We start from the raw sequence: 12,500 nt of genomic DNA, 5'->3' as shown, positions 1-12,500 counted from the left end.
CGTTGCCTCGAGTGTAACTCTTTGTCAACGCAAGGTCGCCAGTGCAACAAATCAAGCGGCCGAGTCTTAGAATAGACACGCATGCGCAGTTGGACTTTGGCGCCGGAAGAGCTTCATTCAAGCCTCACCGCGAATGAAGCCTCGAACGAGACATTAGCTCAGCGTCTTCAGTCGTCAAAGAATTCTAACAAAACTATTAGTTCCAAAAGAATGCCAACGAGGAGCTCGTTGCGCTGACCCCCGCAGCTTTTCGCCGCCATTCAGACGTCCAACGCTGCAGAAAGGCAAGGCTAACGCAGTGATGCTAAGTTAGCATCAATTGCGCGTGTGCTGTTCAAAATAGAAAACACGTCCATGCACCAAAATAACTCCCAAAGTCCTTCTCAGTTTGTTGACACGCAGAACGAGGGAGCATTGAATTGCGTTTACGACCAAATCTGCTGCACTTATGTATTGTTATATTGCTATTAATCCACTTTGTGGCATATTTGTAATATTTACAAATGGATAAATAAAATAATAGTCGAGTGAGGGTGGTGCAAATTAGATTAAATTCATTGAGAAGAATATTTGAAATTAAATACATGAAATTTTGACATTTACATTAGAATTTTACTGAATAAATATTGGACGTTACAGTAATTGTTTTCTGTTCATTGTTTGCACTCTTAATTTCAATTACTGTCCTGTTTTTTCAATAAAGAAATGAAAACTAAGATGCATGATCATCCGATTTATTGATTAATTAATAATAGTAACTGACAGATAATATACACGCTGTGGGTGCAGATGAGCGGCAAGGCCAACAAGGAGTTTGAGGAGCAGCTGCGCCTTCAGGAGCTGTACAGCAAGACAAGCCATGATGCCTCCAATCCGTTCACGTACACGGACCCCAACGACGGCACAGTGTACGACTGGGACCACGACAAGAAAGCTTGGTTCCCCAAAGTATGACCGCACGCCGTAATCGCGTGTCTTGAGAGTCCCGCGTTGACCATGTTGTGTGCAGATTACAGAGGACTTCATGGCGGCGTACCAGGCTAACTACGGCTTCAATCAGGAAGGCAACCCTGACGCCGCTGCTGCCGCCGCCGCCGCCGCCACTAAGCCCGTCGCCACAGAAGGGGAGAAGCGGCCAGCAGCTGAGGAAGAGGCGATATCGGAGCAGCAGACAAGCACAGGCGTAGACGGCAAGCGCAAAGGAGAAAAGAGGAAACCGGATCCGGGTGAGGCCATGATGATGACGACAGTTATGGTGCTAATGCTAATCATGACGGCATGTCCAATGTGTGTTTCAGGCTGGTTCGACATGGAGGACACCAAGAACACCAACGTGTACGTGTCCGGTGGGTCATGCGCTTTCCGTTTGTGCTGGATGCATTTTGTCTTTGTCCTCTTTCCCTGATTGGCCATCGCTTGATTGCAGGCCTGCCCCCAGACACCAGCACTGAGGAATTTGTGGAGCTGATGTCCAAGTGCGGCATCGTCATGAGAGACCCCATCACTGAAGACTACAAAGTCAAACTGTACAAGGACAAAGACGGCAACCTGAAAGGAGACGGACTCTGCTGCTACCTCAAGGTCGTGCCAGCCCACATCCTCTAATGGGACTCTGAATTCTTTTGAGTGCAAGTTGTTTTTATGGAGTAGAACATTACAGAGATTTGTTTCTATCGTTGAAACCAATGTGATGAAATTTGTGTGTTTGCGTGGGTGTTCAGAGGGAGTCGGTGGAGTTGGCTGTGCGTCTTATGGACGAGTCCGAGATCAGAGGCTACAAAGTGCACGTGGAGGCGGCTCGCTTCCAACTCAAAGGCCAATACGACGCCAGCAAGAAGAAGAAAAAGAACAAGGACTACCGCAAGAAGATGCAGATGCAGCAAAAGTGGGCACCGTGTACGCGTGCGTGCATCCCGTCATTGTGACGTTGACGTGTTGCGCGTTTGTGTCCGAGCAGGCAGTTGGACTGGAGGCCCGAGAAGCAAGGAGACGCCAGGAAGCGACACGAAAAGGTCGTCATCATCAGGAATATGTTTCATCCGACTGACTTTGAGGAGGACCCTCTGGTTCTGAACGAATACCGCGAAGACCTGCGCTCAGAGTGCGAGAAGTTCGGCGAGGTCAAGAAGGTCATCCTGTTTGACGTGAGTGGCCGGCGCCGGCGTCCGATTTGGCCGCTTGAGACAGCGAGCTGGTAGCGGTTGTTGTGCTCGGGCAGAGGCATCCGGACGGCGTGGCCTCAGTGGCCTTCAAGGAGCAGGAGCATGCCGACGCCTGTATCCTGTCCTTCCACGGGCGCTGGTTCGGAGGTCGCCAGCTTAGCGCGCAGCTGTGGGACGGCACCACCGACTATCAGGTGTGTGCGAGTAGGGGGGTGCCTTTGGATACACAATTGGCTTCTTCATTGATGAAGACACACAGTTTGTCGTTGTCATGGTGATGATGAGCTTGTTTGTGTTGAAGGTGGAGGAGACGAGCCGTGAACGTGAAGAGCGCCTGAAAGGTTGGTCGTCTTTCCTGGAGGGGGCGCAGCAGGGCGGAGGTCCCAACCTCCCACCGGGTGGCGCCACAGAGGCGTCCAGCGCCGCGCCGCCAAAAAACACATCGCAGCCGCAGCCTGACAAAACGCAGGAAGGCAAAAAAGAGGACGACGATGACGCCAAGTCCACCGACAGCAGCCTGGCGGGGAGCGATGACGATGACAACGCTTGACGGGAGAGATCGGAACCGAGACTTCACCAAGTAGCTTCACACGTCCACTTAAACCACGTCAAATTCATTTTCATGAAAGTTATCATTTAGACTCTGAAAATTACCTCATCATATTATGACAACAGCAAAAGTAAACTTGAATCAAGATTGGAAGATTGATGTAAAATTACAACACATTGCAATCATGTCAGGGAAAAAAAAAAAAAAAAGGCAAGTTTGACATTCGGCAAAATCAAATGAAGCAAAAATAATTCCTTCTGGTTGAGGTGGCTAGCAGAGTCCTTTTTTCCTCATTTTATAAGTGGAGGCACTCTTATCTCAAGGCACCCTCCACTTTCCAATTCATGGATTTGATGTAAATGAACTTGTAGAACTGCTTCCAGTGTGGGAAGATTAGTTTTCTTCTCAACTTATATTAGGAAGTAAACAGGCCGTGGGGTCACAAATGTGAATATGTCCATGGATTCAGGTGCGCCATCTAATGCTAAAGTTAACTGCTAAATAAAGCAACACCTCCATGATGTGTTTTTGATTTGTGTTTATTGACTCGTTTGTAACCACGTAGACGAGCTGTGCAGTAATGAGACCGTATCGACATGCACGAGCGAGTAGACCCGCCCGCCCGCCACCAGAAAGGGTAAGGTGCCCATCGCTCTTTTGTAATAATTTATTAAGAAAATAGTCTTTAAAAAGTCCAGCGAGTGGTTCACATTGGCAACGAGGTCACAGATCTTGCAGATCCACGATGGCGACAACGGATGTCGTACGAGTCCACAAACAGCCACAAGAAAAAAGGGGGGAAATTAAAAAAAAAAGGCAGAAAGATGTTGGCGAGCTGTGGTGGGCAGGCGGGCGGGCGGTACAGGAAGAGGGCCTTTAAGGTGCATCTGGGATCCGCAGCGTTTGCACGTTGTAGCGACCAGAAAGTTCTGCTGCCTTCTTCTGTTCTCTAAGCGGCTCCGGAAGGTTCTGCCACCTTCCAAGGCTGAGGAGAAAACGAGCGAGAGGCAACAAAGCCGTTCAGTGACAGGAAGGCTAAGATACTGTGACACTGTGACTTACCAGCGCCGGGTTGGAGAGCGGCGGCGCGCGGGCATAATCGGGCGGGTTGGCCCGTGGGTCGTAGCCGAGTCGCGCCAGCATGGGCGCCACCTCGGCCATGTGCTCCACCACGTCGTCGGGGATGTGGCCCACCCACTTGGCCAGCGCCTCAGTGTTCACCGGCTTCACTACCTGGTCCGTCGAGCGCTCCACCCTAGCATGCGTCACAATACATGCAAATGATTTGCCTTGTGCAGTTTCTGGCACTAGCCCGGAAGACCCCGACTCACTTGGAGAGCGAGACGCCGCCGGCTTTGCCAATGAGCTCCTCGTGGTGCAGGACGGCCGGGTCCCAGCGGAGCTCCAGGAAGCGCAGCAGCTGACGCATCTCGCGCTCAGGATGCAGCACCAAGTGCTCGTAGCGCACTGGTAAGCAGCGCTCAGGACCGGCCGCCACGCACTGGTTGAACATGGTCTCCACCGCGTTGCTCCACTTGGTCAGGCAGTCGCGTGGATTGTTCAGGTCGAAGCCCGAGATGGTCACCTGAGGGACTCAAGGTCAGACTCATTGGGCACCACACAGCGCTTTGCTAGCACACGGCAGCGGGGGCTCACCTTGCGTGAGATGACGGAGTGTATCGAGGCGCGTCCGTCTCGCACCATCAACACAAACTTGCTCTTAGGGAAGATGTGAGCCAAGTAAGTCAGCGACTTCAAGGCGAAGGGATCTTTGTTGCACAGACGAGGCGCCGGCTCGCCGTGGCCCACGATAACCTGAAGCACATATACGTTTGGCCACAAGGACAGCAACAAAAATGTCAACAACCACAAGGGAGATGCCCCCAGCTGCAACGTAAATACGAGACGTCCCCACAGTCATGCCCGTGATGACATCACCTCGAGGAGGAAGGCGCGCACGGCCGAGTCCAGGACCTGGTCGGTGACACCGGCCTCGTCCAGGCGTAAGCGCTCCTTGGCGGAGCGGCTCCAGGAGGCGCGCATGGTGAGCAGTCGGGGGATGACGCGGGTCTCCTCCCCACAGCGCACGGCCTTGTGGGCATCCAGCATGACCCGCATCAGGGTGGTGCCACTGCGGGGAAAGCCTCCGATGAAGATGAGGGGTGTGTCTTCAGGAAGGTGCTCGCCCAGCGAAGCGTTGGGATTGGCCGAGCCCCGATGGAGTTCTGCCCAGCGGGAGCGCCGGCTTGCGGGGGGGCAGTCCAACCCACTCAAGCCCAGGTAGAGCAGGGAGGCGGAGCAAAGGAGCACGCACCCCAGCAGGACGTTGGAGCGGCTCACTCGCATCTTTATCCGGACTGGGTATTCGCGAGTTCCGCTGGAAAGGTTACGGGCCCGCCGGCACGCTCAGGTGAAGGCCCACATCCATTGTGTCCACCTGAAAGCATAAAAGAGGCCATCTACGTCACGCCGACACAAGCACACTTCGCCGGGACGGTCCTGAGGAGCGACCATCCAAGCGCTGGGCTCGGTCCTCGGGGGAATGGAGTTCTCAACACCCTCTGGCCAACACCGCGCCTTCGCTAATTACACATCATTGACAGTTTGGCCGAGCCAGTGGATCACGTTCCCATCGACCTGGCAGAACCGCAAACTTCCTCATACTCACGCCGCTATGTGCTGACGAAGCCACTTCCTCTTTTTTTCAAGTACAACACTGCGACACTCGCGTTCTCACTGGACCGGGGAGCTTCCACTTGTTAACCTGAGCACAGAAGGGCCCTCTTGTCTGGAGGAGCTCTGCTTGCACTGATGCTGACAACTCCCCTTATGTGAGCTGAGGAGCCTCACTCCCCACTTTTGAGCTGGTTCTGAGCCTCCTTGTGTGCGGTCATGAGGTCTGAGGAGCTTCACAGTCGCTATACCTTGGCTGGTTCCGAACGTATAGATCCAATACGTGCACATGAAGACTTCGATCCTAACGTCTAGGTTGTTTTAGCATACGTGGAAATTTGTTGGTTTGAACCTAAACACAGTGACGTCATATGACTGTTCCAGTGAACTAGTCAACAGTTGCAAGTGACCTCGGGCTGCACCAAATAACCACTGGATAGCAAAGACGACTGAACGTGTGCTCTATTACGTGACGACGACGATTTAAGAGCAGCGCCATCAACAGGTCAATTTGCTCCGAGCTGCCCGTGCGCGCCACCGCCGAGGCCTGGCGGCAGCGCCACATCTGGACAGGCACCCGACTAGCCTCCTCCAGGTGAGCCATCGCCAGACAGCAGGCCCGAAAACGCTTAGTGTAAGAAGCTAGTGCAGACACGAGCCAGCTAGCCAGACGTCGTGAGTTCGGCTCGGATGGACGACTTACCCGAGCCTCCCGACGAAGGAGCACAATCGTTGCGAAGCTCTCAGCTTTGCTGCTGCAGCGGAAATGCCTTGGCCATGTAGTCACGAAGAAGCGGCGAGGAATATCCAAGTTTCCAGTCGGCGCCGCTGGCGACCGCTTGTGAGTCTTAAACGAGCACTCGTGAGGCACCAATTGACGAGGAGGATGGAGCAAAAAAAGGCAGAAAAAAAACAAGTCGCCCCCTTGGGGAAAGTTCGATTCTGATTGGACGAACGCATGTTTAGAACCTCCCCATTGGTGGAGCTCTTAAATGGCAATTCCGCCATAGTAGAACGCTTTTTGTTCCCCCCCCCCCCCCCCCTCCCTCCCACTTCCGTACTCGAGACCAAAAAGATTTCAGCTCATCGATCGGTTACGTTCTCGCTAAAAGCTCACCGGGGACGTTTCCTGAGAGCTAAGCCCACCTCAAGTAATTCGTCCTACTTTTTGACTGTCCCGAAAACATGAGCGTTGGACGCGCACATGCGCAGTCTGCATCCTTACACTCGATAATGCATGTCAATAAATAATGGATGATTGATCTCTGCCAGCAGATGGCTCAACGGTCACACGGGAAGTGATGCAAATGACGGAGATCGATTTTCTTTTCCCTCGAATGAGATTAATTTTTTTATCTGGACTGTTGTTGTCAAAGCAAACATTAGCACTGGAGCACACTGCTTGCAGGACACGTCTTCTGCCGTTCTCCGTTTCCAGCCAACGGCAACTAATGACCTCATTTACAACAATAAAGACGTGTTTGTCCAGGCACATTGACTTTCTAGCACGGCAAAATTGACGTTATCATGCCTCATGCTGATTTTTGGAATTTGGAATTGGATTGAAGAAAGAGGAAAAGTGCATTCGACTGTATCTCTTGATTTTCTCACATTTGAAATCATCAGTAACTTTGGGGAACTAAGACTGCATGAAGAAGAAAAAACACATTCAAATGTCTTTATAAAATCAAATGTTCTCTTCCAGATGCCAGGTGATGTTTGTGCTTCAACACAAGTGGGCACTCCCAGTTCAGATGAAGGAGCTCACGCCGCCTCCCCATCGGCAGTCGCTGCGTCTTCCTGCTCCGGATCGCCGGGTAGAATTCCTGAAATGATCTGGATGAGCTCCTCGATCTGTTCCTCTGACAGACGCTCCTCGCTCTCCTCCACCATCTCGGGTGCAAACACACACAATCACGACAATGCTTGTTGTTATGGCTGCCACAAGGACAATCAAAAGTGAGGCCAGTTATCTTTAACAAACATTTGGCTTCAGGGCCCACATTGACCCCAATTTGGCATCTTCACAAGTGCTGCAATATCAATTCAATGAGAAGTGCTCATTGGAGTCTGGGCGCCCTCCAGTGGACATATCAGCAACAACAGTTACTTGCAATAAAAAAACATTTACTTTTTAGGGTGGTTTTGCCCATGACCTTCACTGGAGGACAATCAATAACGCTGCTTCTTGTTGTGACCAGAGTGAAAAGACTCACCAGCTGCATCTCCACGGCAGTCTGGGGTCGGTGGTTGAGCAACTGCAGCTTCTCAGCCCTGGCCAAGGTGTGAAAATGCATCAAGGTGACATGACAACAACTTCTTTTGCCAAGCCGGCACTGACTTTGTGAGTTTGTGCCGCATCATGGTGGACAGAAAGGCCTCGAGCATCTCAGGACGCTGGCGGCTGCACGGCGTCTTGGACAAGTACTTGAGCGTCTGCCGACACACAAGGGTGACTGGTGGGAAGTGACAACATATTGCAACATACAAGTGAGAGCAACTTGTGGGGTAAGAAGGGCTCCTTGTTTGCCACGCATGTCAAAAGTAATGTTGCAATGATCTTACTATTCTATTTGTTTTTCATATTCCTTGACATGAAGACACTGATCATGTTCATTATGTCTCACAATGATGAGGAAACAGATGAATATTCTATTCTATACCACACATGTAACATGCTGACCTCATACATGATGGTGTTAAGATTCTGCTGCCCGGCACTGTGTTTGCTCTTGCCGCTGTCCTTCTTCTCTTGCTTCAGGTCGGTTAGCAGCTGGAAGACCTAACAAATACACGGGACTCATCCATGTGACAGTGCGCATATTTCACGAAATAATTGATACTTCTACAAACGTTTACTCAAGCAACATCCTATTTATAACATTTAAGTGTATAAAAAAAAAAAGGAGCAATTTGCCTCACCTCATAGTTGCTGAGCATGGCAGCGTTAGCGTTTTTCCTAAGAAGAAGATATTACAAGCTGACTCATGGAATTAGAATATTCACTGTAGCGATACGATTATTAATATCGTGTGTTGTTTTTTCCATAGTTTCCAGAAATAAATAGGCGGTTCGGATAATGGATGGATGCATGCATGGTTTTTTTTTCTGTAATCTGGTGTTGAAAACGTTTTAATCAAATGTCACGCTACAAAAACAGAATAGATTAAATATAAAAAGTATCGTATATGTTAACCTTTGTCAATCGATCAAACAGCGAAAAGGGTGATGCAATATAAGGTTTCATCATCAATATTGCTTCCTACAACAATTATAGCATCTTTTCTGTGTACGAATGAGATATATCCAAAAACCATGAGCCCTTTTTTGACTTACACTTCCATGTTGCCGGGCGCGTTGGTGCCTTACAAAAATAAGTCCGCGCGAAACGACCTCAGATGTTTAGTTCCGTGGTAGCAAAACAGCCGATTTAGTAACAGCTAAATATGTAAATATGTAAATAAAACTTCGTTTGAGACGAAACTCTAGTTGGAGCGCTGCTGTAGTCTGTTTTTTTATTTTGTTTGTTTTTTAATAATGGGTTGATAATATCCCAGGATGCATTTGGCCACAACAAGCAAGCAGCTGTGCCATCAGTTTCCAACTGGCTTGACCGGTGATGTCACATGTTTGCTGTACGGATTTAATTTATTGACCATTCTATATCTACTTGGACTTATTTCTTTATGTCGACCATCAGTCCATCGCCCGAAGACTTCTCAGGAAAAAAATTTCATTGCGGCGAGTTTAGTTTTCAGTACTAGCTACAAGCGTTCTGGTAAAAACAAAAACCAAAACGTCCGTAAAGTTTCACAGCAGGAGCCGTGAGTCAAAAGATACGAAAGTTTTTTTTTTTTCTACACCTTTTCCTTTCTCTTCCTCATTCGTTGTGAACAAGTCAAACCAGTTTAGCTCATTTATCGGTTCCTATTGACCCCGAGAATTCCACTGTGTTCCGAAATGACAGCTGAGGTAAGCAACTCTTCCACCTTTTTTCATTTTACACACGAAAACGTGTAGTCGATTTTCATTCTGTGGCTAAATGTTGACCGCGGATCAATCTGCCTTCCCAAATGTTATCGATCTTTTTTCAAATCCACATAAGAAACAATAATTTATTGGCAAGGTATGTCAAATCGCACCCAAGTATTTTGAGTTCCCTTTTAAGCGGTTGGACGAAAAATTAGGCTATACAACCTGAAGTTGTCAAGCAATTTCTGTCACATTGTGTGTCAGGGGTCCAAGCTGTGGGGGGGGTCGTTTTGTGGGCGCCATCGACCCAACGATGGAGCGCTTCAACGCGTCGGTGTCGTACGACAAGAGGATGTGGGACGCCGACCTGAGAGGCAGCAAAGCCTACGCCAAGGCTCTGCACCGGGCCCAGCTGCTCAGCGCTGACGAGACGGAACAGATCCTGCAAGGCCTGGACCAGGTACTCGCACATCCAGCCCACACCGCAGTGACGTGATATGGTGACGATTCCGGCGCTGTGCTTTCAGGTCAGCGAGGAGTGGCGCAAAGGCACCTTCGTGCTCAAAGACGGCGATGAAGACATCCACACTGCCAATGAACGCAGACTTAAGGTGAGTCTTTCGTCTCGCCGTCCCTTCCTGGGTAAGAAGGTCACTTGGTGATGTTGACGACAACGATGTGTGGGCTTGCAGGAGCTGATTGGCCCTGCTGCAGGGAAACTGCACACGGGCAGGAGCAGGAACGACCAGGTGGTGACTGACATGCGTTTGTGGCTGCGTGACGCCATCGCCACGCTGACGAACGAGGCCCTCCTCCTCATCTCCGCCATGGTGGAGCGCGCCGCAGCGTAAGATGGCGCACACCAACTGCCGCCACCTTGAGAAGGACCCTACGCCCAAATGGCTTCTTAACTAGCGGTTCCTCCACCTAGAGAGATAAAGGTCCTGTTTCCTGGTTACACCCACATGCAGCGAGCTCAGCCAATCAGATGGAGCCACTGGATGCTGAGGTGAGCGCAAAGGTTGTTAAGAAGAAAGGGCAACTTGGATTCATGGTTCTGTCTTCGGGAAGTCACGCCGTGGCTTTGCAGCGGGACGTGGAGCGGCTGCGGGAGATCAGCAAACGTGTCAACGTCTTGCCCCTTGGCAGGTAGGAGCGAACTTAAAAGGCAAGCCTGCCACATCCCTTGTTGAGACTCCATATTTAGCTCCTCAATCGTAAGGCTAAAATATATTGAAGTGTGCCACACTGGACCGCATCGCTTCCTGTGCTTTTCAGCGGCGCCATCGCCGGAACGCCCTTCGCCATCGACAGGGAGCTTCTGAGGAAAGGTCCGAATGGTGACACGCGTGTCGTTGCTGGCATCGTAAATGGTGCGACTTGGTTCAATGGACGCTAATTGTTGTTGTTTTTGACAGAGTTGTTTTTCGACGAGGTCAGCCTGAACAGTATGGATGCCACCGGCCAGCGAGACTTTGTCGGTATGCCCGTCGGCGCCTCACCGGCCGCCCGTCCCAGCGTCTGATTTCTTTGATGCGCGTGTGCGGCAGCCGAGTTCCTGTTCTGGGCCTCGCTGTGCGCGACTCATCTGAGTAAGGTGGCTGAGGACCTCCTGCTCTATAGCACCAAAGAGTTCTCCTTCGTCACACTCGCCGACGCCTACAGGTCAGCCGCCAGCGCCTCACGTGTCGCCCCCTCAGAAGAAGCCAACTTCTCTCGTTTGTGTGTTGCAGCACGGGCAGCAGCTTGATGCCCCAGAAGAAGAACGCCGACAGTCTGGAGCTGATCAGGAGCAAGGCGGGACGAATCTTTGGCCGAGTGAGAACTACCTACTTTTTTCGCCCCTTCACCAAGCTTGCGGCCTCCTCCAAAATGTGTTTTTGTTTTAGTGCACAGGCTTCATGATGACGCTGAAGGGCCTTCCCAGCACCTACAACAAAGACCTGCAGGTACCACATTCCTTCTCATGTTCCATATACATTTTGATTTATGACTCCAGGATGAAGATTATGACATGAATTGGGCGCCAGAACACCTCCGAGATGGGAGTCAACTGTACTTTTGTTTTGTGTTGTTCCCCCTCAGGAGGACAAGGAGGCCATGTTCGATTGCTACGACTCCATCCTGGCCGTCCTCCAGGTCACCGCTGGTGTCATCTCCACGCTGAAGGTCAGCGGACGCCGGGATTTCTTAGCAAACCTCTTGCTCGCTCTGAGGTAACTCAGAGGTCTTTGGTTTTTCAGATCGACGCCGGCGCCATGCAGGCGGCGCTCAGTGCCGACATGCTGGCTACCGATCTGGCCTACTACCTCGTGAGGAAGGGGGTGAGTGCAAATCCGTACATGCAGATAAAAGCCTTCACCAGAGTGAGAGCTTTTTCATCCATCCATCCATCTTGTGTCTCCAGGTGGCCTTCAGGGAAGCTCACGCACTGGCGGGCAAAGTGGTTTTCACGGCCGAATCCAAAAAGGTCCCATTGAACCAGTTAGCCAGCGAGGACCTCAAGGCCATCAGGTGGTTGGGTCATCCACACGCACGTGCGCCCGCCCGCCCACACATACTCGTGGTGATTATATGTTGTGTTTGTTTGCATGCGGACAGCCCGCTGTTGGAAGGCGACGTGGCGTCGGTGTGGGACTACGAGTCCAGCGTGGAGCAGTACAGCGCCCCGGGCGGCACGGCCGAGAGCAGCGTGCGCGCTCAGGTAGAACACCTACGCGCCTGGATGGCACTGCAGAAAACGTAAACGCTGCACCGGCACTCTCACCTCAATTAGTGAAGCAAAATCAAACATGAAAAAGTAGGTTTATGCCAGAAAAGTCTTCACTTGGTATCAGTTGAATGAATCAAAGCAAAGCCCATTGATGAACTCTTTGGTCCAATGACTGTCTGTGTGGTGTACCTAATAAAATGACTATTAAAGACTATTAGACTTTCTCAAGTCCTGTAATAGTTTTGTTTAGTTGGCTTTAAAAAAAAAAACTAATTCAGTCAATATTTATGCATAATGTAATTTCAAAATCAATTTTATTTTACGATTGAAAAAAATCTAATTTCCATATTTCACATACACAACTGAATCTTTTCACAACTATTTATAAATATGAGTACTATGAGCACAGAAGTGATAGATGCATGATAGG

At 50.4% G+C, this 12,500-nt stretch overlaps 4 protein-coding genes across 5 annotated transcripts; 2 read left to right on the top strand and 2 right to left on the bottom strand.

Annotated features, from left to right (window-relative positions):
- The first annotated feature begins 87 nt into the window (after positions 1-87).
- On the top strand, positions 88-3,230 carry htatsf1 (HIV-1 Tat specific factor 1). The gene is made up of 9 exons (XM_037269927.1): positions 88-284; positions 790-948; positions 1,010-1,226; positions 1,299-1,346; positions 1,427-1,581; positions 1,722-1,885; positions 1,958-2,144; positions 2,219-2,356; positions 2,464-3,230. The coding sequence occupies exons 2-9, from the start codon at positions 790-792 to the stop codon at positions 2,710-2,712; spliced, it is 1,317 nt and encodes a 438-aa protein (XP_037125822.1). The 5' UTR covers positions 88-284; the 3' UTR covers positions 2,713-3,230.
- A 5-nt stretch (positions 3,231-3,235) lies between these two features.
- Positions 3,236-6,303, bottom strand: tpst1l (tyrosylprotein sulfotransferase 1, like). The gene is made up of 6 exons (XM_037269928.1): positions 6,089-6,303; positions 4,651-5,149; positions 4,369-4,527; positions 4,044-4,297; positions 3,775-3,967; positions 3,236-3,697 (listed from the first exon to the last, which is right to left on the bottom strand). The coding sequence occupies exons 2-6, from the start codon at positions 5,056-5,058 to the stop codon at positions 3,662-3,664; spliced, it is 1,050 nt and encodes a 349-aa protein (XP_037125823.1). The 5' UTR covers positions 5,059-5,149; positions 6,089-6,303; the 3' UTR covers positions 3,236-3,661.
- Positions 6,304-6,965: 662 nt separating this feature from the next.
- Positions 6,966-8,784, bottom strand: LOC119133783 (calcitonin gene-related peptide-receptor component protein). The gene is made up of 6 exons (XM_037269935.1): positions 8,722-8,784; positions 8,308-8,344; positions 8,069-8,167; positions 7,727-7,821; positions 7,602-7,659; positions 6,966-7,278 (listed from the first exon to the last, which is right to left on the bottom strand). Exons 1-6 carry the CDS (start codon positions 8,727-8,729, stop codon positions 7,150-7,152), a joined length of 426 nt encoding a protein of 141 aa, XP_037125830.1. The 5' UTR covers positions 8,730-8,784; the 3' UTR covers positions 6,966-7,149.
- On the top strand, positions 7,756-12,298 carry asl (argininosuccinate lyase). Of its 2 annotated transcripts, none has more exons than XM_037269926.1 (15): positions 7,756-7,893; positions 9,622-9,817; positions 9,885-9,968; positions 10,050-10,204; positions 10,289-10,366; positions 10,429-10,506; positions 10,636-10,688; positions 10,776-10,838; positions 10,908-11,022; positions 11,091-11,175; positions 11,247-11,306; positions 11,443-11,526; positions 11,601-11,681; positions 11,765-11,871; positions 11,959-12,298. In XM_037269926.1, exons 2-15 carry the CDS (start codon positions 9,671-9,673, stop codon positions 12,101-12,103), a joined length of 1,335 nt encoding a protein of 444 aa, XP_037125821.1. In that variant the 5' UTR covers positions 7,756-7,893; positions 9,622-9,670; the 3' UTR covers positions 12,104-12,298. The 2 variants fall into 2 exon arrangements, with proteins under 2 accessions (XP_037125821.1, XP_037125820.1); XM_037269925.1 differs by lacking the exon at positions 7,756-7,893 and adding an exon at positions 8,930-9,357.
- Positions 12,299-12,500: the final 202 nt, after the last annotated feature.

The sequence above is a fragment of the Syngnathus acus genome, chromosome 14 (assembly GCF_901709675.1).
Source record: "Syngnathus acus chromosome 14, fSynAcu1.2, whole genome shotgun sequence".
Taxonomy (NCBI): domain Eukaryota; kingdom Metazoa; phylum Chordata; class Actinopteri; order Syngnathiformes; family Syngnathidae; genus Syngnathus; species Syngnathus acus.
Note: the sequence above shows the minus strand (reverse complement) of the source record. Positions and strands in the feature narration are given on the sequence as shown.